The following is a 26,750-nucleotide window of genomic DNA, read 5'->3' as shown; positions in this document are numbered from 1 at the left end:
GGGAGCTACGACAATACAATCGTTCATTCAGGCGAGCGGGAACGCGTCTGCTTAAGCTTGTCTAACCTAGGGATCCGTAGCAAGATGCCAAAGCCGGAGGAACTGTTTTTCTATTCTCTCGCGAGCCTGAATAAGCTCCTCCCCGCCTGCGTGTGCTCAGCCCTCTTCCGGTGATTTGCGGCAGGTGGCGCTGTCTGCGGCGTCGCAGCGGCAGTGGGTGCCGCGGCGACGCTCTCCCGGCGGGCAGTGCGGCCCGGCTCTCCCGCGGCAGCTAGTGCCACGTCCCAAGTGCTACGCGGAGGAGCGGAGCGGGCGGTGCGCAGGGGGCGGGGAGCAGCGCGGATCCCGGCCCGCTCACATTGATCGCCCGCCGCCATGGGGTCCTCGCAGAGCGTCGAGATCCCTGGCGGGGGCACGGAAGGCTACCACGTCCTGCGGGTAAGAGCTCCGACGGCGGCTCGGGAGCGGCTGACTGCAGGCGGGGCCCAGCCGCGGGGAGGCAGAGGCCCCGACGGGCCCCTTCCCGGGACAGCCAGGCCTGGTCCCGCAAAGGAGCGGCGACCGCGGGCGCTGCCTTAGCCGAGGCCGGTTCGGAAGGCTGCGCGCAACTTGCCTACCGGGAGCGCTCCGGGCCAGGGGTCCGCCGCTCTGGGAGGACGGAGTGGAGCCTGAGGCGGCAGCCGGCAACTTGGTCAGGGGGCGGCCCAGACACGGAGGGGGTGGGGGTACAACCTTGACTCCTTTTTCTCCTCACAGCCTTCTCTGTTCTCTTCCTTTTAATTCTTACCTTACAAAGTTAGGAAAGGTTTGGGGGCAAAGTCTGCAAAAGAGGTGATGGTCAAGGTAGCATTGGAGTTTCCTGAGAAATTGAAGGCTGGAACTCGGCAGGCTAGAGGCAGGGGATGTGACGGCAGGTGATAATCACCTCGGCGCTATCTGGGTGTCCGGAAAGGTCAATTAGGCAAACAGAAAACGAAATGGCCTAATAGTAGGTTTGACGGACTTAAATTCACTTGCTTTTGCAGGACTCTTTTCCTGTGTCGCTCCTGACCTTTACAACCCTCCTTTTCCACATTTCCTGGCGGGGGGAACTTCCGTTCTGTTCCAAGACTGCTCAGGGTGGTAAAAGAGGTAATGGAGAGGAACGTTTGAAAAAACAAACAAACGTAGGTAAATACAGGAAAGCAGCGTCAGTCACTGGGATGGAGAAACATAGTATCTCAAAAAGCATTAGGTAAGCCCCTGCTTATGAGCAGCCTAAGTTGTTGCAAAGCATGTGGTTCTTAGGGAACTGGAAGTCTTTAAAAGTAGCATTGATGGTTATGTGCTGTGACACCTGCGTGAGTGGCAACATGATGGATTGTCAACTAAGTGGCCCTAATCCGTAGTACCATTTCAGGACATAATAGAGTGTCACTAGATATTAGCTGCTCTCAGGCAACAGCATTTTCACTGAAAGTGAGAAAGTACTTCCTGGTGCTTACGGTCATTCTGTCTTAGATCCCATGTTTTAGGTGAGACAGCATTCTTAAACTGAATTACCCAGTTAAGTGTGTGATAGTACTGTGATCGATCCCCTTTCTGATCTTCAGGATTATCATGTCTTGTTGCCTCCCCACTGTACTGAAAATCTCTCTTGAAGCCACACTTTTGGTAGGAAAGGATGATTTTCCTGGAAAATAAAGGGAATCTTTAAACAAACCATATTACCTTCGTATTCCCCTCAGCTAAGCCAGCCCCATGTGCCACACTGATGGGAGAAATTGAAGGAGAAATGTTGGATCTAAATGTAAAGTGAAAATTAGCAGCAGTACTTTTCTCTTATCTGGTTTGATTTTGATTTTCTACCCTGGAGCCCGATATCCAGTATTACCAGCTGATTCTCACAGTGGCTGATGGTAGCCATGAATCCTTGGAGACTCATGATATTTTAATAATATGTGCACTCAGTAAAACAGCATTATTGAGTTTTAAAAGTCTGTTAGAAAGCTGTATACATCAAAAGGATTGCAGTTGAATGACTTCTGTTCATGACTGTGTTCCACGTAAAGTAAGTTGAAGTATATATTCTTTACGTAAGTGCACCTCAGTAAATCAGCACTCATACATATTCAGTAGTGAAGATGTGTTATTAATCTATAAATCTGATTTTCCGAATCACTAGAGACAACCTTAGTTTTCCTGCATCTGGAGCATAAATGTTGCAAAAAATGAAATCTTATTCAAGCTGTGCTAGAGAGAGCTTTAAAATAGTAATGACCATTTAGGTTAGGAGCATTTTTAAAATGTGTTTGAGTCCTAACCTACTCTGTCCCTAATTCTGTCATTGATTTCCAGTTATCTTTGTTTTTAGAGGGGAAAGTACTATGTTAAATCCGGACACATTAAAAAAATATATTCCTTTCATTTATTATTGCCTAATATACAGTAATATATTGCAGTGCTGGATTACTGAGCTTGTAAACTAGAATAGATACAGTAAGATAACCTTGTAGTAAAATCACTCCTATTAACAAGTTCTAGAATGATTTCTGAGAAGTTTGTTTCCTGGGGCTCCTGGGTGGCTCAGTCAGTTAAACATCTGACTCTTGGTTTCACCCCAAGTTATGATCTCACCGTTTGTGAGTTCGAGCCCTGCATCAGGTTCTGTACTGACAGTGCAGAGCCTGCTTGGGATTCCCTCTCTCTCTCTCTCTCTCTCAATCTCTCTCTCTCTCTCTCTCTCAAAATAAATAAACTTTAAAAATTAAAAAAAAAAAAGTTTGTTTCCTTTAGTAATCGATTCCCTGGCCATTTCCTTGTTAGTAATAAAAACTTGTTGGACTGGGTTTTAAAATAACAATTATAGGGGTGCCTGGGTGGCTTAGTCGGTTGAGCGTCCAACTTCAGCTCAGGTCATGATCTCACAGCTTGTGAGTTCGAGCCCCACGTCTGGCTCTGCGCTGACAGCTCAGAGCCTGGAGCTAGCTTCAGATTCTGTATCTCCCTCTCTCTCTGCCCCTCCCCCTCTTGTGCTCTCTCCCTCTCTCTATCTCTCTCTCTCTCAAAATAAATAAACATTAAATTTTAAAAAATTAAAATAACAATTATACTGACAACCATTTCCACTGCTATCTTATTATTTCAGCATTCCTACAGTTCAAGTACTTTACATTTTTTTCTATATTCCATATCCATTGGTAGATTCTGCTTTTAAAAATTTTTAGGGGGCAACATTGAAATAGTTTTAGGTTTTCTGCTGTGAGCAGTGAACTTTCCTTTTTATGCATCACGCATTTTGTATTAATGTACATTTTCGCATTGTGATCATATCGTATAGCCAACTCCCCATTCTTACCCTAGAAGTAACCACAGTAGTTTCTTACGTATCTTTTCAAAAATGTTTTATGCAGCTAAAAGAATTCTGCTCTCCTTCACTCTTTGTTTCTTTCTGTAACTGTTGGAATCACATGATACCTACTATTACTCCCCTTGGTCTTTTATTTGCTAATCCATCTTGGCAGTCTTCATAGGAGCACATAGAGATCTGCCTCTTGGTTTCACTTAGCTCCACAGCAGTTTGTTGTGCCAGAGTTTAGCTAAGCAGCACCTGGTGGTGATGGACATTTACTTTTTCTAAAAAGTCTTTGCTGTTGTAAGTACATGTTCACAACCTCAAATCCTGTCTTGTTTTCACTTAAAATGTACATTTCCCAAATTATTGAATCTTAATATTAATTTATACAAATGATCTTCATCTTAGTAGATTACTACATTGTTTTCTGATTATCAACATATGTTCATTACAGACTTTTTAGATAAGTTAAAAAAGTATTAACAAGAACCTAAACTACCTGTAATTCTGTCATCTAAAGGTAAATAATGCCGAAGTATTTTTTCTAGTCTCTTTTTTTCTGTGTCTAACCTTGCCCCTTGGCCATGGTTCACAAAGATTTTGAATGATATGACATATTCAAGTATGGTATAGTCTGAAGTTATGGTAAGATATTGGCTTACAGTCAAAAACACAGTGCTAAATAAATCAGGGCCTAACCACAGATTGGAATGCTATACATTCATGAAAATTGTGTTTCAAAACACTGTGTGGCCATAGGCATGTGTCTCTGTGTAGGTGCATGTACATTCAAGTGTCAAGGAAAATAAAACAGAAAGGTAATAAGCCAGGCTATTAAAAGGATTATTGGTGAATGGTGACATTTTTACATTCCTTTAAACCTCAGTATATTCTTCTTATTATTATTTTAAGTTTATTTTGAGAGAGCATAAGTGGAAGAGGGACAGAGAGAAAAGGAGAGAGTGAGAATCCCAAGCATACTCCACACTGAGAGCCCAACGTGGGGCTTAAACCCATGAAACTGTGAGATCCTGACCTAAGCCAGAACTAAGTCAGACTCTAACCAATTGAGCTACCCAGATGTCCCCTTCAGTATATTTTCTAAAATTTCCAGAGTGGTCATGAAATACTTGTATATTCAAAAAAAAATTATTAAAAGATATTTTTATTTTAATTTTTTTTAAGTTTATTTTGAGAGAGAGAGAACATGCACACAATTGGGGGGGGGGGAGAGACAGAGAGAGAGAGAGAGAGAAAATCCCAAGCAGGGGGCTCGAACCCACAAACTGTGAGATCATGACCTGAGCTGAAATCATGAGTTAGCAGCTTAACCGAATGAGCCACCGAGGCGCCCCAAAAAGATATTTTTAAAAAGTGAACTCCTAGTGGAAATTTAATTTGTTCAGAAGCTCTCTTTTAAAAATAGCATTATATTTGGAGCACCTACCTGGGTGGCTCAGTCGGTTGAGCATCCGACTTCGGCTCAGGTCATGATCTTGCAGTTCGTGAGTTCGAGCCCCGCGTCGGGCTCTGTGCTGACAGCTCAGAGCCTGGAGCCTGCTTTGGATTCTGTGTCTCCCTTTCTCTCTGCCCCTTCCCCGCTCATGCTCTTTTTCTGTCTCTCAAAAATGAATAAACGTTAAAATAAATAAATAAATAAATAAAAATAGCATTATATTTCAGATTCCCTTATGCAGTAAGTCCAATTTCATGTTCATCATGAGTACCACTTATATTTGCACCCTCTAATCTTAACATTAGGCAGGAAAAATGTTAGCCAGGGCTTCTTAGTTTTGTTAGAAGTTATTATAAGTTACTACAGTTGAAGTATGTTGAATTCAAAATTCTTGCCTAGATTCTCCCTTAATTACCAAGTGAACTACACAAGGCTATTTTCAAAATTACATTTTTGGAATTGCCTTATTGATGCCTATTATAAGATCTGTTTCTAAATTTAAATATTCAAGTGAATTCATTCTACCTTTAATATTCTTTGAGATGGAAGTTCTCTGAGGACATTCTGGAACCAGTGTTCACACCACTATGGGAACATGGAAAATGTCATGTTCACTATTCTTTGTCATTTCCTTCAAGAGAGGTTTTGGAAGTGATGGATGTTTTGAAGGAAAGGCCATTGAGATGAAGTATGTCTCCAGTGCAATAACAGGCCTTTATCTCTAGAGCCATTGGCTGCAGACTGGGCAGCATTTCTTAGAGGAGAAAGTGACAGTGAAATTATTTCCATGGAAAATGGAATACCGGGGCCCCTGGGTGGCTCAGTTGGTTGAACTTCCAACTCTTAGTTTTGGCTCAGGTCATAATTTCATGGTTCATGGATTCATGCCCCATGTCAGGTTCTGTGCTTGACAGCTGACACTGCAGGGCCTGCTTGGAATTCTCTCTCTCTCTACCTAGCTTCCCCCACTTGTGCTCTCTATCTCTCTCAAAATAAATAAACTTTAAAAAAGAAAAAAATGGGATGCCTAGACATAACTACTATTACATGGATCTGTTCTTTTTTTAATGGTGCCTCACTAATCTGCATGAAATCCTGCACGATTTCAACTTGGCACTTATTTTGAGAAAGATAATTCCCGATATTTGATAGTCATAATTTTTCTTTCTTTTATTCTTTTTAACTAACACAGTGTATCTCAAACTTAAAAAAAATTTTTTTTAACATTTATTTATTATTGAGAAACAGACACAGCGTGTGAGCAGGGGAGGGGTAGAGAGAAGGGGAGACACAGAATCCGAAGCAGGCTCTAAGCTGTCAGCACAGAGCCCGACGTGGGGCTCGAACCCACAAACTGTGAGATCATGACCTGAGCCGAAGTCAGTCGCCCAACCAACTGAGCCACCCAGGTGCACCCCACCCCCCCAAAATTTTTTTTAATGTTTATTTACTTTTGAGAGACAGAGACAGAGCACATGTGGGAAGAGGCAGAGGGAGAGGGAGACAGTCCAAACTCAGGCGAGATCATGACCTGAGCCAAAGTCAGACACTCAACCAATTTAGCCACCCAGGTGCCCCTCAAACATTTTAAACTCATGTCCCCACTTGAAAAACATAAAAATCTCACTACTATCCTCTTTCCTCACTCACTCTGAAAACAATGGTTATAAAAAGAAAACAGTTGGGTTATTTGATGTTTTTCAAATACAAAGTTATGACTGAAAAAGCTCTATAAACACCACCTAAAGATAATGATCTCCCAAAGTTGATCTCTTGTACTAAAAAACCACGAATAAGGGCACCTGCCTGCCCCAGTCAGTAGAGCATGCAACGCTTGATGCCAGGAGTTGGGATGTCGATCCCAACATTGGGTGTAGAGATTACTTAAAAATATAATCTTAAAAAAAGATTTAATAGTCTTTGAAATTCCTTTCAAATGTAGGAGTCAGATTTTTAGTTCATAAATGCCGTCAAATACAATGTCTGTGAACCTTAGGACATGCTTAGAAGTTGTATCATTAGACATAAACTTTTTCTGAAAAGACCTTGAACAAATTAGTGTTACTCTGTTTATCTACACTTTCATATTTTGTGATGAAGTGTGTTTTAATGTGTTTTTAAGGATCCTTAGGATCCTTATTTGGGGAGGTCCACTGTTGATGGGTAACTGTGGTTTCTGTTCTGGTCAGTTAAGTAGTAGAATGCACAGCACGGGGTGTAGTGTTTTCTGGGTCAGACACTAACAGCTTCTTCTTAAATAATTCCACTGAAATTGTCATAAGAATTGAACTTGGAATAACCATTAATATCAGTACATTCATTTTGTTGGCTTTAATACTGTGCTGAGAGGATTACATTATTTCAATTGATTCACTAATACTAGTTAATCTAAACTAGAAAATATTTTATATGTAAAGGTTTGGTACATGCTTTAGAATATAACTGTAGATTGCCTTCAGAGGTGTGATTAACTAAATAAGAGGACTTTTTTTTTTTTTCTCCAAACAACATGCAGAACCAAAGTAGTTAACCTGAGAGACTGTCCATGTCCCTCTTGGCACTGCAAATGAATTTACTGCAGCATGAAGGGAGTGATGCTGAGGATTGTTTTTTATTGTAAGCACCAGTGAGAGACCATTCCAGCACATTGTCAGCATTGAGGAACCTTGTCATCTTGTAGGCGTGAATGCATTGAGAGACTTGATAGTAGAGCACCAGAGACCCCTCTTGGGAATCACTGAACCATCCTGTCCCCTCCATCACTTCATTGTGTTTCCTTGGGCAAACCTTTGAACTTCTTTGAGCCCCATTCTTTGTATCTGAAAAGTTAATACTAGTGCCTCCTCTGCCTGTTTTTGACTAAAAACCATAGTAGATACTGTATATGAAAGTGTTTTGAAAAAAATTGAGCACATTAATTTTTTTTCCTGGCCCACTGCCACCTTGCAGACGGCCTTGCTCTTAAATTTCTTCGTTAAAGACTCTTAAAAACTGAGAACAAACTTAAGGTTGATGGAGGGGGTGGGAGGGAGGGGAGGGTGGGTGATGGGCATTGAGGAGGGCACCTGTTGGGATGAGCACTGGGTGTTTGTTGTATGGAAACCAATTTGACAGTAAACTTCATATTAAAAAAAAAAATTCTTCATTAAAACAGTGCTATTTAGCATAGGGTCTGGAGAATGGTAAAGACTCAGTAAATGTTAGCTGGTGTCTTTATTGTTAGCATCTGCACTATTATATCACCCATTGAGAACCACTGTTGTAGTGGCAGTACTAATTAAAATGGACCTCTAAGCATTTTAAGTAGCATTTCCATTTACATGCTCATTCAGCAGCTACTTTTGCCCTTGTATCTAACCCTATACGTTACTACTGTTTAAAACATAAATTTGGGATCAGATGTGACCCATGAATTTTATTAATGTGCCTGTGAATTTTTAAGGAATCCTCAGTTTTAAGGAAATTTTGTCTTTTTTAAAAGGAAGGTACCAGTGTCCTTTTCATTGCTTTATCGCAGTGATACTAAACACATTAATTAAAATGACTAAAAAAGTCTATGCAATTAAAATAATGTTGTTGGGTTGGATCTACACTGTAGAATCTATAGATAGTGGCAGTTAGACTCACTTCATGGTGAGTTGTCATTCAGTCTTAGAAACTATCTCATCAGCCTCCTCGCTTTACAGCTAAAGAAAAGGAGCACAGAAAGATTATTGCCTAAGGTCACACAGCAAGTTTTCTTTCCCTAAGAAAGAAACGCCTAAATTGGTATTTGAAGATTATAAAATTAGGTGACAACTTGTCAGACTTTTTGCTTCTTTTGGAGCAGGCTTCAGTTTCTTTCAACATCATTTTTCTGATATACAGACTTTCTCTAAGAAAGTACAGTGTATTGATGGGTTTTAATTTCCTTGGTTATCATTAGAATTTTTAAATTGCTTCATATGTTATAAATTACATCTTAGGGTCAGTCAGAAAAACATGCTCTTTGAGTTATTTTAGTAGAACATATAAGAATGTTTTAGCAAACTGGGGCGCCTCGGTGACTCGGTTGAGCGTCTGACTTTGGCTCAGGTCATAATCTCCCTGTTCGAACCCCACGTCAGGCTGTGTGCTGACAGCTCAGACCCTGGAGCCTGCTTCAGATTCTGTATCTCTCTCTCTCTCCTCTTACCCCTCTCCTGCTCGTGCTCTCTCTTTATCTCAAAAATAAACATTAAAAAAAAAATGTTTCAGCAAGTAAAGCTTGAACTCTTCCAGTCTACTGCAAAATAATTTCCACATATTTGTATCAAGTCCCAAACAGGAACACTGGCCCTTTTCAGACATGGAAGAGCCCCCCCCACCCCAAAGTGTCTTTCTATTTTTATTTATTTATTTTTATAACTGAAGGATTTCGGGTTTATTTTTATTATATCACACCCCCCAAGTTTTCTCACATCATTTTGATCACGCAAGCGTGTAAATATGTAACATGAGGCCTTATGTGTATAGTTGAAATGAATCATTATCAATACTTGGATTACTTGGATTGGACTTAATTTTTACTTTTATTTAATATCCCTGGTGGTTTTTTAAATAGTACAAAACATTAAATTGAGAGAGGAGATGATGGTATAGACAGAACTACCTTTTATGTGTGAAGGAATTGGTGGTGCAGTAATAAAAAGGAGACACATATCACTGAGCCCATTTTATGGAAACATCTCCTTGGTTAGAAAATGAGAAATAGGGGCACCTGGGTGGCTCAGTCGGTTGAGCGGCCGACTTCGGCTCAGGTCACGATCTCGCGGTCCGTGAGTTCGAGCCCCGCGTCGGGCTCTGTGCTGACAGCCTGGAGCCTGTTTCGGATTCTGTGTCTCCCTCTGTCTCTCTGACCCTCCCCCGTTCATGCTCTGTCTCTCTCTGTCTCAAAAATAAATAAACGTTAAAAAAAAAAAATTAAAAAAAAAGAAAATGAGAAATAATTCACATACTAGCCAGACATGTGATAGGTATGTCTTTGTATATCACCTTATGAAATGCTTGGTTTGATGATCTCCTGTATTCTGAAAGTAGCCTTGCAGTTTCCTTTCTTTGTTACATTAAGATGGCAGTTCTCCACTCCTCAGCTGGGAGTAGTATATAAATGATGGAGTTAAGAGAATGCCTACCCCCAACTCCACCCAAACTCTTCTCCCCTTCTATTCTGCTGCCCCTCTCTCCTCAAGCCAAGATTTAAGAGAGAGTGGTTCATGCGAAATGACCCAAACCTAGTATAAAGTACTATGACACTTTTAACCCCCGGAGAAGAGATGGATGCCTCACTGGAAAGCAACCAGCTTAGAACAATTAGGTCTGTACACAAGGGAGAATCCATGTTAAATCTGGTAAAACTGCCTCATGGTCCAGGATCAGAAGGTGAGAGAAAAGCCAAAAGTTTAATTGCATTTATTTTCTGGAGGTTGATTGGACAAAAAGAGTTAATGATATCTTGTAGGACTCTTTCCAATTTTATTTTTATTACAGATCAAAGCAAGAAATTTATTTTCCACTGCAACTCATGTGTACTACTACATTTCATGAAGAATAATGACCCTTATGAAGTCATGAATTTTTTGTATTTTATCTATTCTGATACTTTCTTATTTTGACATTTCCCTCTTCTGTAATGGTCCACTAAATTGATTTCAGAACAAACTCCCTGTAGTAATTGGATGACACCACTTTAAGAAGAATTTATATATAGTTGGTGATTCCAAATCCAGCTTCTAATCATTGGTGCTAATTTCTTTTTATGTACTGGGGATGGATACCCCTTCACTGTGCAGTTTCTCTTATAAGCTCATTTTTTGTTTCTTGAGTAAAAATCTCTAGCAGATTTTATCTTGCATATTGTAGCTCTTTTTTCTAGAGTGCTTATGAAAGAAGTATTTCTTTCATGCTGTGAAATTTATTTTGGTAAGATAACCTCCAGATGTAAAGTTGAACTCTTATAAGTGCCAGTAAGTGTGTTCATAATTTATTCTACATGTGGGTGTTTGGCTCACATTTATTTTTGTCATTCCCTTGTAAGCATAATTACTCTTCAGTATTTTCAGCTGCTATGTTGTATTCCTTAATTGTTCAAAGTAAACCATGAGGCCTGAGAAGACTTCAGCATGCTTGTTAGAACTCCCAGGGAATGGATTTGTCTAAAGTCAGTTTTTTCCTTAAAATGGAGTATTTACCGCTTTCAGTATCAAGAATATATTATAAACAAATCTATGTTTTAAATGCATTGCATGCTTCCACCATTACTGATAGGTGCTACATATATTAAAAAATTTTTTTTAATCTTAATTGTTGTGATGATGTCCATGTGGTGTACTGGAATACATGTACTTATCACCTACACTTGGGCTGTGCAGTACAGTAGTCTCTAGCCACATATGGCTGTTTAAACTTGGATGTAAATTATTTAAATTAAATGAAGTTTAAAACCCACTTCTAGAGTCACACAAACCACATTTCACATGTGGGTAGTGGCTACTGTATTGGACAGCACACGATACAGAAGATTTTTATAATTGCGAAAAGTTCTAAAAGCAGCTTAATAGTGGAGACCTTTTTAAATTTTTGTATTCCCTACCACAAGACACAATCACAACTACACCTTTTTTGTTAGCGCACAGTTTATACTCACTTGGTAGAATTTGGTAAGTGGCATAAGTTAACACTCAGCTTTTTATTTTTCTTTTGGTTTTTGATTTTTTAAATTTTTATTTATTCTCATTTTCTGCCAGCTATCATTTTTTGCTGTAAGCAAGTGGCAGTGGCATCTCTTTCAGTTCTTTTGTTTGGTTAGTACTCTGTTCATGGCTTGGAATCAGGTAGCCAAACCATGTAAATATAAATAGAATCTAAGAGTGGTCCTGAAATGTTCTGAAAGGGGAGCATTAGAGTAAGTTATTTTGTGGCCTTTGTACTGACTGCTTTGTACTCAACTGACCGTTGAGATTTAATTGCTGGCTTTCAAAGTATGTTCTTTGTAGGTGAAATATTTGGTATGTTCTTAGGTTGTAACAGTATTTCTGCTTTTTGGATAGAGGGGAGTATATGTTAAAGCTTTTTAAAGTGCACATAAGTGTAAAGCTTGATGAATTTTCACAGACAACATACTCGTGTAACCAGCATCCCATCCCTCTCCAGGCACACTCTGACTTACCCACCAACCCCCTCAGAGTGAATGCTGTCCTGATTTCTAACAGCATAGATTAATTTGACCTGTTCTTAGCTTTATATAAATGGAATCATATGTAGTCATTTGTGTCTGGCCTCTTTTGCTCACATACCACTTGTAAAACATACCCATCTTGTGTATTGTTGTGGGTTTTTGTTTTATTAATTTACCTTATACCATCGAGAGATTATATCAAGATTGATTTATCTGTTCTGCTGTTCATGGGAATTAATGTAGTTTTTAGTCTGGGGCTAGTACAAATAGTGCTGCTGTGAACATTCAACTGTGTGTGTCTTTTGAAGAACATCTGTATACCCATTTCTATTGGGTATGCTTAAACAGTGCAATATTTGGTCAAATATTTCAATATTAACAGATATTGCCAAATAGTTTGCTCATTTGCATTCCCACCAGCAGTAATTGAAGTTTCCAGCTGTTTTGTATCCTCACAAACATTTAGTATTTTCCATCTTTTTCATTTTCGCCAGTCTGGCAGGTGGTATCACATTGTGGTTTTAATTTGCAGCTATTGAAGTTGAGCATATTTTCATATTTATTGGCCACATCAGTACCCTTTTTTGTTTAGTGTCTGCTAAAATCTTTTCCCCATTTCTCCATTAAGTTATTATTTTTTTTTAGCAGCTTCATTGAGATACAATTTACCTGCCATTAAATTCGGCCTTTTAAAGTATACAGTTCACAGGTTTTTTAGTATATTCAGAGTTGTGCAACCGTCACTAGTATCTAATTCCAGAACCTTTTTATTCCCCCCGGAAAGAAACTCCATACCCAATTGCAGCTACTTCCCATTCCTCCTACCCCCAGCCCCTGGCAACCACTAATCTACTTTCTGTTTCTGTGGATTTGCCTGTTTTGGACATTTCATATAAATGGAATCATGCAATATGTGGTCTTTGTGATTTAGCATAGTGTTTTCAAGGGTCATTCATGTTGTAGCATGAATACTTCCTTTTTATTGCCAGATAATACTTCATTCTATGGGTGTAACACATTTGTTTATTCATTCATCAGTTATGGGACATTGGGTTGTTTCCACTTTCTGGCTGCTATGAATAATGCAGCTATGAATTTTGTGTACAAGTTTTTATGTGGACATGCTTTCATTTCTCTTTTTTATATATCTAGGAGTGGAATTGCTGGGTCACATGGTAACTCTTTGTTTAACATTTGAGGATCTGCCAAACTGTTCCCACAGCAACTGCACCATTTTATATTCCCACCACTAATATATATGAGGGTTTGTTTCAAACCTTTGTTAGTATCTTTTTTATTTTAGCCAGTCTTGTGGATGTGAAGTTGTATCTCATTGTGGTTTTACTGTCTCTTTCTTAATGATTTGCAGTAATTCTAAATTTGTTCTGAATATAGCTCCTTTGTTGGATGTATAATAAATCTTTCCATTGTCTTAAATGTGTCTTTTGATGAGCAGAAGTTTGTAGTTTTAGTATAATTCATTAATTTTTTTAGTTTATGATTAGTGTTTTTTGTATCCAGTTTAAGAAGTCTTTCATATTTGAAAATCTCAAAGATATTCTCCTTTGTATTCCTCTGAAGGCTCTATCATTTTACCTTTGACTCTACCTCTGTGGTTTTATTTTTTTATTTTGTTTTTTGTTTTATTACAAATTTATTGCAAATTCTTTCCCTTTCCTTTTTTAAAGAGGAGAAAGACGATTAATGCATAATTAGAACAATCATGTAGTGTCCAGGAATTCATTAGTTGTAAAGATTTGCCCTCAGGTGGTGATTGCAGAGTTAGGAAGGTAACTTTAAGATTTGTAGAAACCCCCCCTCTCCCCCCGGGGGTGCCTGGCTGGCTCAGTTGGAAGAGCATGTGACTCTTGATCTTGGGGTTGAGTTAAGGCTCCAGGTTGGGTGTGAGATTACATAATACATACGTACATGCATATATACATATAAACTAATTTTACATTAATTAACTTAAAAAGAAAGATTTGTTTAGGCATCAGACATGCCAGGCACATCATTAAAAAAAGATTTGTAGGACTCCTATCATGTATCAGAGTCTTAGCTAGGCATTTCATAAACTCATTCAATCTCTACAGTATTCATGCACAGTAGATGATGTTATCTTTTACTTGTGGATGGAAAGACTGAGGCCCAGAAAGGTAAATAATCTTTCCCAAGTTCACGCAGCTAATAAGGTAAGAGCATGCCTCAAAATCAAGTCAGTCTGATTCTAGAACTCCATTATCTTTACATTGTGCATTTTTTCAAAATCTTGCAAAATCTTAACTATAAACTTTCCAATTTAACCTATTCATCTTAAATTGCTGTAATATTTGGCCCAATAACAAATACTAATGATCTATGGAACCAGATAGATAGATGGATAGATGGATCCAGGGTTTTATATATTCATTTTTTTAATTAAGGTGGTTTGAAGGAAGCAGGTGAATCAATAATTGAGAGATCTTATAGGGGGCAGGAAGTATTGAAGTGGTAATCTGATGCCTGACAGATTGGGTGCCTAAGAGATTCTTGTCAGTGGATAGTATTGCCAGAGAAACTTAACCTGTGTGGATGTTTAATTTGCTGTGTTGTAGATCTTGTTTTGCATGCTATGAAATGTAGGAAATTGTCTTTAAGTATATTAGGGTCAAAGAGAGCATTTTCTAGGGCGCCCTCTGTTGGCTTCCTGTTAGATACCTAGTTGTCAGAATTGTACTGGTACTAATGATGTAAATAAATTTAGGAAAGAAGTTAATTTCAAGGTACATTAGAAACAGAGGAGATTGATGTTTGTAGCAAATGCAAATAGAAAAATAGAGAAAGGGTTATTTAAGTGTACTTATTTTAGAATTCAAATTTGGCTATTGAATTTCTTTTGAGTAATGGGAAAGAATAGTTCTAATGTTATTAGGAACTCCATTTCAAATAGTGGTAAAACTTTATACTTGGAGGGTGGCATGATAAGCATCAGTGTGTGGGATCAACTTTCTAAGTTGGTGATGACATTACAAAAGTACTATCTTTGTCCCTTTTTAACTGAAAGATAAACTTTTGGCAGCCTCAGTGGAGAAGTCTGAAATTGATCAATGGACTGGTTGGTTTCTAGAAAAAAAAGTCATTTGGAAACATTCAGATTCAGAGAATTAGAGGATTAGATGAGGACCTTATTAAGTGAGAAACGCCACAGCAAAGGGTCTCCAGGAGTCTATGCTAATTATCCTCTTTTCACACTTGAGGCATTTCACACCTAATTGCTAGGCACCTAATAGGCATTTCACACCTAGTAGATCATGACTCTTTCCCAGCTAGCTGTGACTTGACCTCCCTTTTCTTCTCATAATAACTCCAGACTGCCACTGTTTTCCTTTCAGAGTTGCCTTTTGAAGAGAAATCTGTCTGCCACTTCGAGTTCTAGACATTTTGCTTGGTAACATGTAGAATATAAAATATCCTTCATTTAAGAAAACTGAGTATAAAGAAGCTAAATGAGTTTGTGCTGATTATTTTCATTAGAGCTAACACTTGTAAATAATAAAACCCTTTGATATTTAATCAACTTGTTTAATTTACAAAAATGATGTAGTCCCAAATTTGCAAGAGAATTTACAGAAAGCAAGATTAAATAGTTTTAGTAAATTAAAACATGGAGTCATCTTTATAATGGACAACTTTTGTATTGTGACAAATGAAGAAGACCTAGTTTTACTTCTTCAGAAGCAGTGATAGTATAATTTGGTTTTACCTAAAAGGTAACATTTGGGGCGCCTGGGTGGCTCAGTCGGTTAAGCATCCGACTTCAGCTCAGGTCACGATCTCACGGTCCGTGAGTTCGAGCCCCGCGTCGGGCTCTGGGCTGATGGCTCAGAGCCTGGAGCCTGCTTCCGATTCTGTGTCTCCCTCTCTCTCTGCCCCTCCCCTGTTCATGCTCTGTCTCTCTCTGTCCCAAAAATAAATAAATGTTAAAAAAAAAAAAAAATTAAAAAAAAAAAAAGTAACAGTCCAAAAAGTAATGAATGTATCATTAATCAAAGATTAAATTTCCTTAATCCAAGAAGTCTGGTATTAGAGGAACATATTCTGGGTTCCTTCCTGGGTTCCATTTTGAAAGCAGTAAAATTTGTTACTGTATAGATAACTGCAGATTTGTGTGTGGATGAATGAGTGCATCTATTATTTGCATAACTTCAGAATTGACTATTGACTGTTAGAACTGTTGGGAGTGTTACAGATAATCGGCCTGCAAATATCCATGCAAACCTCGTTTTCAAAGGATAGTTTTGACAGTATAAAATAATATCACTCTGAATAAAAAGTCCTTAAAACATTATGAAAATATTTTAGAGGAAATACAAAGTGGATTGTATTAACTTTTTGCTGTTTTGTCATGCTATATTACTATTGCCAGCTACTAATATTTTTATTACTGTAAATTTAGAATATTTAATAATTTTAGTCCATTTCAAGTTTGGTATGCTAACTAACCATTTGAATTGTTGAGAATCTAAGTAATCTCAATCTTCCATTTAAAGTCCTGTATAAGTCTGGCTCCACTCTTTTTTTCCAGTCTCCTTACTGGACTAATGTTATAAGATAATACTTTTGAGTTTAACCTCTGCCACGAGCCAACTATAGGACCATAGGCAAGTCACAGGATGGTTTCTTCACCTGCAAATAAAAGAATTGCACAAAATCTGTGGGTTTAGCACTTTATTTGGAGAAACCCTTTGAGAATCTAATGAAAGCCATGGATCTTTATACCCGGAAAACTGCTGATTTCTACAAAATGTTGCATATAATTTCAGGAGCTGCAGTGCTCCCTGAAGCTATCCACACAGACCTCAGTTTAAGATCCCCTGGATTAGAAGTTTTGTGATTTTCAAAATCTATAATTCTATATTTCTGTCCCACACCATTCTGTTGTCTAGCTATACTATATTATGATCCCCATTTTTTCAGACTCCTAGATATTTACTCATTTCAACTTTCAGATGTCCTTTTTATCCCCTTACCTATCTCAACTTTAAAACCCTCTATTTTTTTTATAAGTGGTATATTCTTAAAAAAGTTTTTAAATGTTTTTTTATTTTTGAGAGAGCACAGGCAGGGAAGGGTCAGAGAGAGAAGGAGAAACAGAACCCGAAGCAGGCTCCAGGCTCTGAGCTATCAGCACAGAGCCTGACTCGGGACTTGAACCCATGAGCTGTGAGATCATGACCTGAGCGTTGGTCGCTTAACCAACTGAGCCACCCAGGCTCCCCCAAAACCATTTATTTTAAAGCACAATTCGGATGTCTTTTTTTTTTTCCTGTGAAGCTTCTTCAGTCAGAATTACTCTTCTCCTTAGAACTCTGTACCTCCATTATAGCCCTTAACCTCTGTAGTTATTAGAGGACTGTGTGTCCTCTGTCTCTCCTTCCTCTTGTCTGTTCCTTAATAGATTATAAATATCTTGACATAGTAGCTATGTTCCTATATTAGTTTTGTTAATTGAGTGGTGCCTTACTAGTAGTAGTCGTGGAATAAGTGCTTGCTAAATTAATTTGAATTTGTCACTCAGTTGTAATGAGTAACTGTCTGCTATGTCCTGTGCTACAACCTGAGAAGGTTGCCCCCAACCCCCAAAAGTAGAAGGTAGAATGAAATAGGACCATAGAGAAAGAACCTCCTATGTGGGATGAACTTAAAGAATAGGTAGAATATAGGGAACTACAAGGGCATTAGCTGGGAGAGAGGAAGAGAAATGAGAGAACTAGTGTGTTTTACCTCTTATCAGTGAAATTATCTTAATTTTACTGAAAAGAGATAGGTATTAAAATTTAGCTCATAATTTTTAATTAAGCTTTGCATTTTTCTTTTTTGGCACTTTTGTTTTTACAGGTACAAGAAAATTCCCCAGGACATAGAGCTGGACTGGAGCCATTCTTTGATTTTATTGTTTCCATTAATGGTTCGAGATTAGTAAGTTCAGCTTTTTGTAGTTTTGACTATAGTATTTTGTAACCTTTTGAAATTGGAATTTTTCAGATTATCTGGGGTGGATGTTTATTCGTTAGTTACAAACATTAAATGGAGTTATGATACCAGTTTGTAAAAATTACGTTAGTAAACATGAAAATGTCAAATACAAAATACTATATATACCTCACCCTTCAGTGACTATCTTAGGAGAATAAAATTACTGGAGACTTTTATATGTTAAATATTTATTTTTTTTAAGCAGAAAGAAATAATTAGGATTAAAAAGTTTGCTTTTTCAGTAATGTCAAACTTTTGTATGTTACTGACAAGTGGATTAGTAAAGACCCATTCTCAAATAACTTAGTTTTCTTGGAGCTGAATTCCTTGATATATAAATAATATTATTGGAACCAGATAATTATGTTCCAAAAGTACAGAATTAAAACCACCTTTTATAAGTTGCTTTCAGTTTCCCTGTAGTAAGGTCTTAAGGAAAAAAAAATTAGATAATTTCAGCAACAGAAATTCTTACGACTATGGCTACTTGGTTGGTTTATTTTTTCATAGCAGTTTTTGTTCATTATCAGCCATCTCCTACATAATGGCTTTCAACTTTTTGTTCATTATCAGCATCTCCTACATAATGGCCTTTTTTCATTTATGTAATGAAATATTTAACATACTGCTCTTCCATTTTTCTCTCCTGCCAGTTCCTAATAAATTAATAAAGCATATGTTTAGGAGTGCTGTCCAAAATTAAACTACAACCTCAGCAAATGTTCTAGATTTTAAAATCAAAGTCATACCAATTTTGTTAGTAATATGACTTCTTAAGGAGTATTTTGTTTTTTGGGTTTTCTTTTATTTTTCTTACTAAAAACAATTTTTTTTAATGTTTATTTTTGAGAGAGAGAATCCACAGAATCCAAAGCAGGCTCCAGGCTCTGAACTGTCAGCACAAAGCTGTATGTGGGGCTCGAACTCACAAACTGCAAGATCATGATCTGAGCCGAAGTTGGACAGTTAACCAACTGAGCCACCCAGGCACCCCGGAGTATTTTGGTTTTTTATCACTAAAGCTCTAGATCACCTCAAATAATGTTGGGTTTCAAAATCCATAATCCGTAGTCAACTATTAGAAAAAAGTCAGAAGTTGTTGATAACATAGGAGTTCTTAATTTTTTGACATTCTTTCACTTCAAGGAGCATTTGAATGTTAATGAAAGCTTTACCTGTTGGGTATTGATTATTAATACTACTCCAGTAGGGCCATAGGATGCTTAAGCTAAAATAGTTAACATTTTTTATTTATTAAGAAAAAATATTTCTATGTGTTCACAGAATAAAGACAATGACACTCTTAAGGATCTACTGAAAGCAAATGTTGAAAAACCTGTAAAAATGCTTATCTACAGTAGTAAAACACTGGAGCTTCGAGAGACCTCTGTCACACCAAGTAACATGTGGGGTGGCCAGGGCTTGTTGGGAGTGAGCATTCGTTTCTGCAGCTTTGATGGGGCAAATGAAAACGTTTGGCATGTATTGGTAGGTATCAAGTGTGAGCTGTTACTTGAAATTTAAGAAATGTTGTAGAAAGGTGCTGTCTTCAGCTTGGTTGGATTGTAGAGGTATTATTACTATTATTATTATTATTATTAGGCTATTTTTAGTTTCTGAAAAATGGAATTCATTGCTTTAAAAATATGGATTAATAATTTTTTTAAACTTAGGAATAATTTGTAAAACTTAGGGTGCCTGGGTGGCTTAGTCTGTTGAGCATCCAACTCTTGATTTTGGCTCAGGTCATGATCTCACAGTTTGTGAGATTGAGCCCCACGTTGGGCTTTATGCTGACAGTGCAGAGCCTGCTTGGGATTCTCTCTCTGCCCCTCCCCTGCTCACACACATGAACTCTCTCAAAATAAATTTAAAAAAAAAAGGAAGAGCAGCAAATATAGGTGCCTAAGAACTATTTTTCTATTGATTTATCCATTAGAAGAATTGTTAAAGCAGATAGCTACAAACAGCTAAAATAATAAATATTTTAAATATTTATTAAATATTATGTGATTTTATGTTTGAGAGATTTAAATATGTATAATTCTATAGTTTCTGACATGTCTAACAAGATAGAAGTACAGAGGTTTTTAAATTTTTTTTTTTAACGTTTATTTTTAAGAGAGAAAGTGCTAGAGGGGGAGGGACAGAGAGAGAGAGGGAGACACAGAATCCAAAGCAGGCTCCAGGCTTTGAGCTGTCAGTACAGAGCCTGACACAGGGCTCAAACCCACGGACCATGAGATCGTGACCTGACCCGAAGTCAGAAACTTAACCGACTGAGCTGCCCAGGTGCCCCAGAAGTACAGGGGTTTTTAAATCATTATAATTAAGGACTAAACTGTAAAATTTGGAAGATTATTTTATGTACATTAATTTGGGGGTGTGTTTTTGTGCTATTCCAGGAAGTAGAATCAAATTCTCCTGCAGCACTGGCAGGTCTTAGACCTCACAGTGATTATATCATTGGAGCAGATACAGTCATGAATGAGGTAATTAGTGTGTTTGTTAATAATGAAAGTTGTATATTCTCATTAATGTTAAGTTCAGAAGTATATTTGCATACTTCACATTTAGAGTTGAAATTTAGTTCTTGGCTGATAAAGATAACTTTCACAACAGGGTGTTAAACAGAATATCTGGGAGGTATCTTACTAGGTATAGCTGTGAGGAAAAATACATATGTGTGGCAGTTGCACAGATTTTGTATGAGATATACAGAAATCTCTTACATACTTCAAGACTAAATCAAATGTTCATTTTAGTTATTGATTTCATTTTCTCTTCCTCTTTTTAAGGGATCAAAGTTGGCTCAGCTGCATTAGATCCTTTTCCTTGTCTGTTAGCTAGTGGAAGTATATATTGCTAAAAAAAGTGAGAGGAAAAATATGATGCCCAGGTAACCAGGTCTTACTAATGAAGAGTAAAAGCAGAATATGTAGAATTTGGGTGTAGAAGAGTTTTGCTAAACTTGCTGACTAGGTCTTAGAGAACTGGACATAAGACCTTGCACATAGGAGCTAGGTAAAATATCTGAAACCTTGTTTGGAATGTTGGTTTTAAGGAGTGAATTTTATGTCTAGCGGCAGGGCAGGGCCCACAGTCTGTACTTTTTAAAAAGGTTTTCCAGGTGATTCCGGTATTAACCAGGTTTGACCCACTGTTCTAAAGTTCAGTAATCTAAAAATGTTTCTTTCCTGTGATGCTTTTGCAGTCTGAAGATCTGTTCAGCCTTATTGAAACACATGAAGCAAAACCATTGAAACTTTATGTGTATAATACAGACACTGATAACTGTCGAGAAGTGATTATTACACCAAATTCCGCATGGGGTGGAGAAGGCAGGTAAGATCACCTTTTAGACTAAATAATGATTGCATAAACTTACAGTAAACATGATTGCTTTTATTTTTAAACAACTTACTGGTTTATTATAAGACTTTTCTTGAGAAAAGGAAAGAGCTGACCTGGAATATCGAATTCAGTAATCCATTTTTTTTTTTAATGTTTTATTTATTTTTGAGACAGAGAGAGACAGAGCATGAGCAGGGGAGGGGCAGAGAGAGAGGGAGACACAGAATCGGAAGCAGGCTCCAGGCTCTGAGCTGTCGGCACAAAGCCCAACGCGGGGCTTGAACTCACAAACCGCGAGATCATGACCTGAGCCGAAGTCAGATGCTTAACGGATTGAGCCACCCAGGCGCCCCTCAGTAATCCATTTTTTTAAAGAACATATTTAGGTAGTGTCCTTTTCCTTACTGATCTAAGAGTGAACAGCCTTGTTTTGTTTTGTATTTTAATAAAACAGTTTTCAGTTTTATTTTCCCGGTTCCCTTCCCCAGCAATGGGACAATACAATTGTAACTTTGTCTAGCTGCTGGGGAAATTCCTTAGCATTTTGTGGAAAACTGTTGGCTTTCAGAAGTGGACAAACTAGCCAAAAGTTAGACAAAATTGCAGCAACTATAAAAAGCAATTTAGAAAGAGGATCAAGCCATGCAGAGAAGCAAACTAGAAAATCAGTTTCTCGGGACTGTTCATCAAGTCAATTTCCTAATTTCAAAAAGCCAAAGCAAAACATGTGGACTTAAATTTGCCTCTGTAGGTCTTTCAGCTGTTGTTTAAATTGTACAAGTTTTTCATTATCTTGAAAGCCTTGTTTAATTGAGGAATTTTTGAGCATAAGCCATAATTATAGGAAAGCCTAGGGTTTGGAAACTTTCACACATATTTAATAAAAGTTCCAGTAATTGCTGGTAAGGGGATGACCTAGTTGACACAGGCAGAGAAAGCCCCTATTTGTTCATAATCATTCCCCACACTACCTGAGATTCTGTAGCTGACTAGATATTGCAACCAGGATGCTAGCTTTTTGCAATTTGAGAAAATAGATAGAGGTATCACCTTAAGAATCTGGCCTTTCTGGGACAATTCTTGATCAAATTATCTTTTGTCCAGGTTTGTAAACACACAGAAATATGATCTTCTCCAGGCATTCAAAACTGACTCATTTCAGAGGGACTGCCTCATATAAACTAAATTTGTAGAGAAGCTGATGTATTTATTAGAATGGCTTTTAGTTTATAATAGAAAAGCGTCTCTTCTCCAGTTAGAATACTCAGGTCGGATTAGCATCACAAGAGTACTCGGTAAGCATGGAATCATGGTGGAGTCCAATAGCAAAGAACATCACTAATTCTTTAATGTTTAATTCTGCAGACTAAATACTGCTACATTCTCATTCTTGGAGCCTTCTTTTCTAGACTCTGGCAACTATTCCTTTTCTGTGGAAGACATTTTTCTTTGTGACGTGGTTTAGTATCATTGATCAACCATTGCTTTAGACAGGTGCATATAGACCATTTTTAGTTTGCCCTCATCTGGCAGATATGTACCTGTGGGTTTCATTCCTTCCTCAGAGACTGACCAAATTTCATTTGTTCCGGCATATTTCTCTTAGTTTCAGTCTCGGGCTATCCGTAAGTTTGCAGAGGGGCTCACTGTGGCCTCAGTGCTTTCTCTGCAACCACTTATTTTGATTAATCACCTTGTTTTAAAATGCACCTATGTCTGATAGGCTATGATCAGTCAGTCTAAATTATTTAATCTTACTTTCTTCCTCTAAATCTGAGATCTAGTTTAGTGATAATTACAGATTTGATGGTAGAAGGGATGAAAAGTAAGCAAAGGAAGAGGTAATTTTGTAATATGAAGCATCATTGCAAAGTCAGATTTGGCTTAGGAAGAGCCGAAGTTGGCCACTGCTTGCTCTCCCGACTTTTGTTGGGGGCTCAAATCCACAGAAACAAAAGATGCATTGGCAGGGGAGAGGCAGAGACATCTGTGCATGGGCTTCTCAGAAAGTATCGAGTAGTTTAGGAAATAAAAGTAATTATGATGGAAACCTAAGTTGGAATCTGATTGTGAAGGGCCTTAAATCCCACAGTCAGGAATTTGGATATACCTTGGGTAGTGGGACTGAGAAATACTGTACCAGTGGGGGTTTGTTGGTTCCAAACAGTAGAAACTAACTGTCCTTGTCCTAAGTAGACATGGGTTTATTGCTGTGGAGTTGCTCAGATAATCAAAGAAATAGCTTAAAGAATCAGATGTGGGAAGGACAGAATTCAGCACTGCTAGGGATTTAGAGAAGAAGGACTAATTGGCAGTTTTCATTAGTATTCTACTGAAGAGATGAAGCTGTTTTTGTTTTCTGTCACTCCCAAGATTTGCAGCCATGGGCAAAAGAAAGGTGGATTGGCCTGGCTTTGGTTATGAGCCACTCCTTGGGTTGGACTAGGCTCCCTGATTGACAGTTCCACCAGCACTGCCAACAATGCGGAGAAGAAATTCTGCAAAGGGAAGAAGAGAAAAGGAATATTGGGAGGCCAGCAGACTGAAAAGCAGTGTGATCATGTCTTACTAGAAAGATGCCTCTGGTGGCAATGAGAGGATAAATTAGGACTCTGGATTAACTTGGATTGATTTGTGTCAGGCTCTGAAATAGAACTAGGGACTGTGTAAATGACATCATCGGGCAGAAGTACTTGGAGCTCTTTGGTGGAAAGGGCCGTATGTCATTCATTCAGCAAATAATTATTGAGTGTCTGCCATGTGTCAGGAACTGTTATGGCAGTAAACAAAACGAGGTCTCTGCTCTTAAGGACCTTAACATTTTATTGGGGGAGACAGCAGATAAATAAATGTGCAGTGTGTCAGATGAGGATAAATGCTTGAAGAAAAATAAAGGAGCTGTAAGGGTAGTGTCTGGTGAAGGGGGGTGCTGTTTTTTAAAGGGTGGTCAGAAGAGGCCTCTGATAGGATGACACTTAAAAGAATGGGAATTTGGTTTTGTATTTCCAAACCTCAGTGAAATGCAAGCTGTGATTGATAACAATAACTTTAAGAAATAAAAATATTTTCACAGCCTAGGATGTGGCATTGGATATGGTTATTTGCATCGAATACCAACACGCCCATTTGAAGAAGGGAAGAAAATTTCTCTTCCTGGACAGATGACTGGTACACCTATTACTCCTCTTAAAGATGGATTTACAGAGGTGAGATAATTTTACTACCTGATGATGTATAAAGTTTTCGCTAAAACGAGTCAAATGTCAGTGTGTGTGGTAGTAGCAGTAATGGAGACAGGGTAAGAGAGGAGTTAAGTGTTGGCCATGTTGAATTTGAAATTCCTGTAGGATATCCAGATAGATAGCCTGTGGATCTGGATTTCAGGAACGAGGACAAGACTAGACATACAGATTTGGGAATCATCAGCAGAGAGAGCAGCGATAAAAATTATTGAGGGATTGGGCCTGGTGGATCAGAGGACTGAGGTTAGAATCTTGAACATTCCTAATATTTAAATGGGTGGGCAGAAAGGGGATCCAGGAAAGAACAGGGATCCAACAGAGGAAGTCCAAAGGGAAGACAGAAATCCAAAGGGAGGACAAAGCATCAAGAAAAATTAAGAGAAGTCAGGTTAGAGAAGGAGTGACAAACACATGTCCTGGGCTAGGACACTTTCAGAGACTAGCAGAGGGCAGAGATCAAGTCACAGGATGGAGGGCAAATGGTGGTAAGGTGATAATGATAGCTGGTGCTTGATCTTTCAAGAAACTGAACTAGAAACAAAGCAAGATGCTGTGTGGGGATGCTTACAAGATCAAAGTAAGACTTTTTAAGGATAAGGTATTTGTACAGGCTTAACAGGCTTTTATTTTTTATTTATTTTTTTAATGTTTATTTATCTATTTTGAGAGTGTGAGTGCGAGAGTGGGGAAGGGGCAGAGAGAGAGAGAGAATCCCAAGCAGTCTCCACACTGTCACTACAGACCCCAGTCATGACCGGAACCACAAGACTTGGACTCTTAACCAGCTGAGTCACCTAGGCGCCCCAGGCTTACAGGCTTTTAGCATGCTTTCTGTGAAAGCCTCCAAGGACAGTTAACTCTTGTCTGCATGACTAAATAAAAACCAAACATCCAGAAGGAAAATGCTACAGCTATAAAGAAAGAAAGGGCTGCCACCACTAGCATCAGTTCTAAAGAAAGTAGAAAAAATGCTACAGGGAAGTGTAACCTTTCCTCACTCCCCACCCCTGCCATTGGCTGACAGCCAGAGCCCATGTAGTTACATGTTAATCTGCTGCTCCTCATCTGTGGTTTCTGCCCCAGATAAGCCTCTGTGGGCAGTCTGGAAGACCAGAGGCTGAAATGGCAGCTAGGGAAATGGACTAGAGGGCACTGGAGCTGGCGGAAGTTGGAGTATCCAGAGATGAAACCACCCATCCACCCATCCATAGACTCCATATAGACTTATCCCTCCCCCACCCCAGAAGGTGGGGGTCTGGCTGCCACATTCATTCATTGATGAGAAAAGATGAGGTGGACTGAAGGGTTAGACATCTTGAGAAACTTTTAAGGACTCCATTCCGCATTAAGACTTTGAGCTGACTTCATCGGGGAACGATGAAAGTTACAACTGGCTGAGAACTCAGAGAAGAGAAAAGCAGTGTTTTCAAGGTGGAGTAAAATGAGTTTTGGGCATCTGTGAAGGAGGAAAAAGTAGAATCTCCTCCTAGGGTGGGAGTAGCTAGAACAGTGTGTGTAATGAGGGAGATGCCACGTGTCAAGAGACTGGAAGTGACTGGATGGGAAGATGTTTATAGCACGTGGTCCTTGACATGTAACAAAATAGGAAGGAGTGTCTGAAGGCAGAAGTGCCAGGTGAAAACGTTGACAGCTAGTATGATCAAAAAAGGTACCTGTTAGAAACAAAACAAATGAGCAAAGGGAAAAAGGCAAACCAAGAAACAGACTCTTAACTACAGAGAACTGACAGTAACCAGAGGGGAGAAGGGTGGGAGGATGGGTTAAGTAGGTGATGGGGTTTAAGGCGTGCACTTGTGATGAGCACCAGATGTTGTATGGAAGTGTTAAATTGACTATATTGTACACCTGAAATTTAATATTACACTGTATATTAACTGGAATTTAAATAAAAACCAAAACAAACAAAAAAAGCGGTATATGTAGGACCCGTGAGAGACAGTGTATATATTTTCTTTGAAATAAACCTGAGTGGTTTTTCTTTCTTTTTTTTTTTGGCAGGTCCAGCTGTCCTCAGTTAATCCTCCATCTTTGTCACCACCAGGAACTACAGAAATTGAACAGGGACTGTCTGGACTTTCTATTAGCTCAACTCCACCAGCTGTCAGTAATGTTCTCAGTACAGGTGAGCAGAAA

General features: G+C 38.5%; 1 protein-coding gene across 1 annotated transcript in view; it reads left to right on the top strand.

Annotated features, from left to right (window-relative positions):
• Positions 1-245: 245 nt before the first annotated feature.
• The window catches only part of GORASP2 (golgi reassembly stacking protein 2), a 34,273-nt gene continuing 7,768 nt past the window's right edge, over positions 246-26,750 (top strand). Inside the window, exons 1-7 of the mRNA XM_058714325.1 lie at positions 246-438; positions 17,863-17,943; positions 19,285-19,488; positions 20,406-20,492; positions 21,215-21,345; positions 24,428-24,560; positions 26,616-26,739. Of these exons, the coding sequence (XP_058570308.1) occupies positions 376-438; positions 17,863-17,943; positions 19,285-19,488; positions 20,406-20,492; positions 21,215-21,345; positions 24,428-24,560; positions 26,616-26,739 (823 nt within the window). The 5' untranslated portion in view covers positions 246-375. The remainder of the gene's footprint in view (positions 439-17,862; positions 17,944-19,284; positions 19,489-20,405; positions 20,493-21,214; positions 21,346-24,427; positions 24,561-26,615; positions 26,740-26,750) is intronic.

This window comes from Neofelis nebulosa, chromosome 2 (genome assembly GCF_028018385.1).
Source record: "Neofelis nebulosa isolate mNeoNeb1 chromosome 2, mNeoNeb1.pri, whole genome shotgun sequence".
NCBI lineage: Eukaryota > Metazoa > Chordata > Mammalia > Carnivora > Felidae > Neofelis > Neofelis nebulosa.
This window is presented reverse-complemented; position numbering and strand designations above follow the sequence as displayed.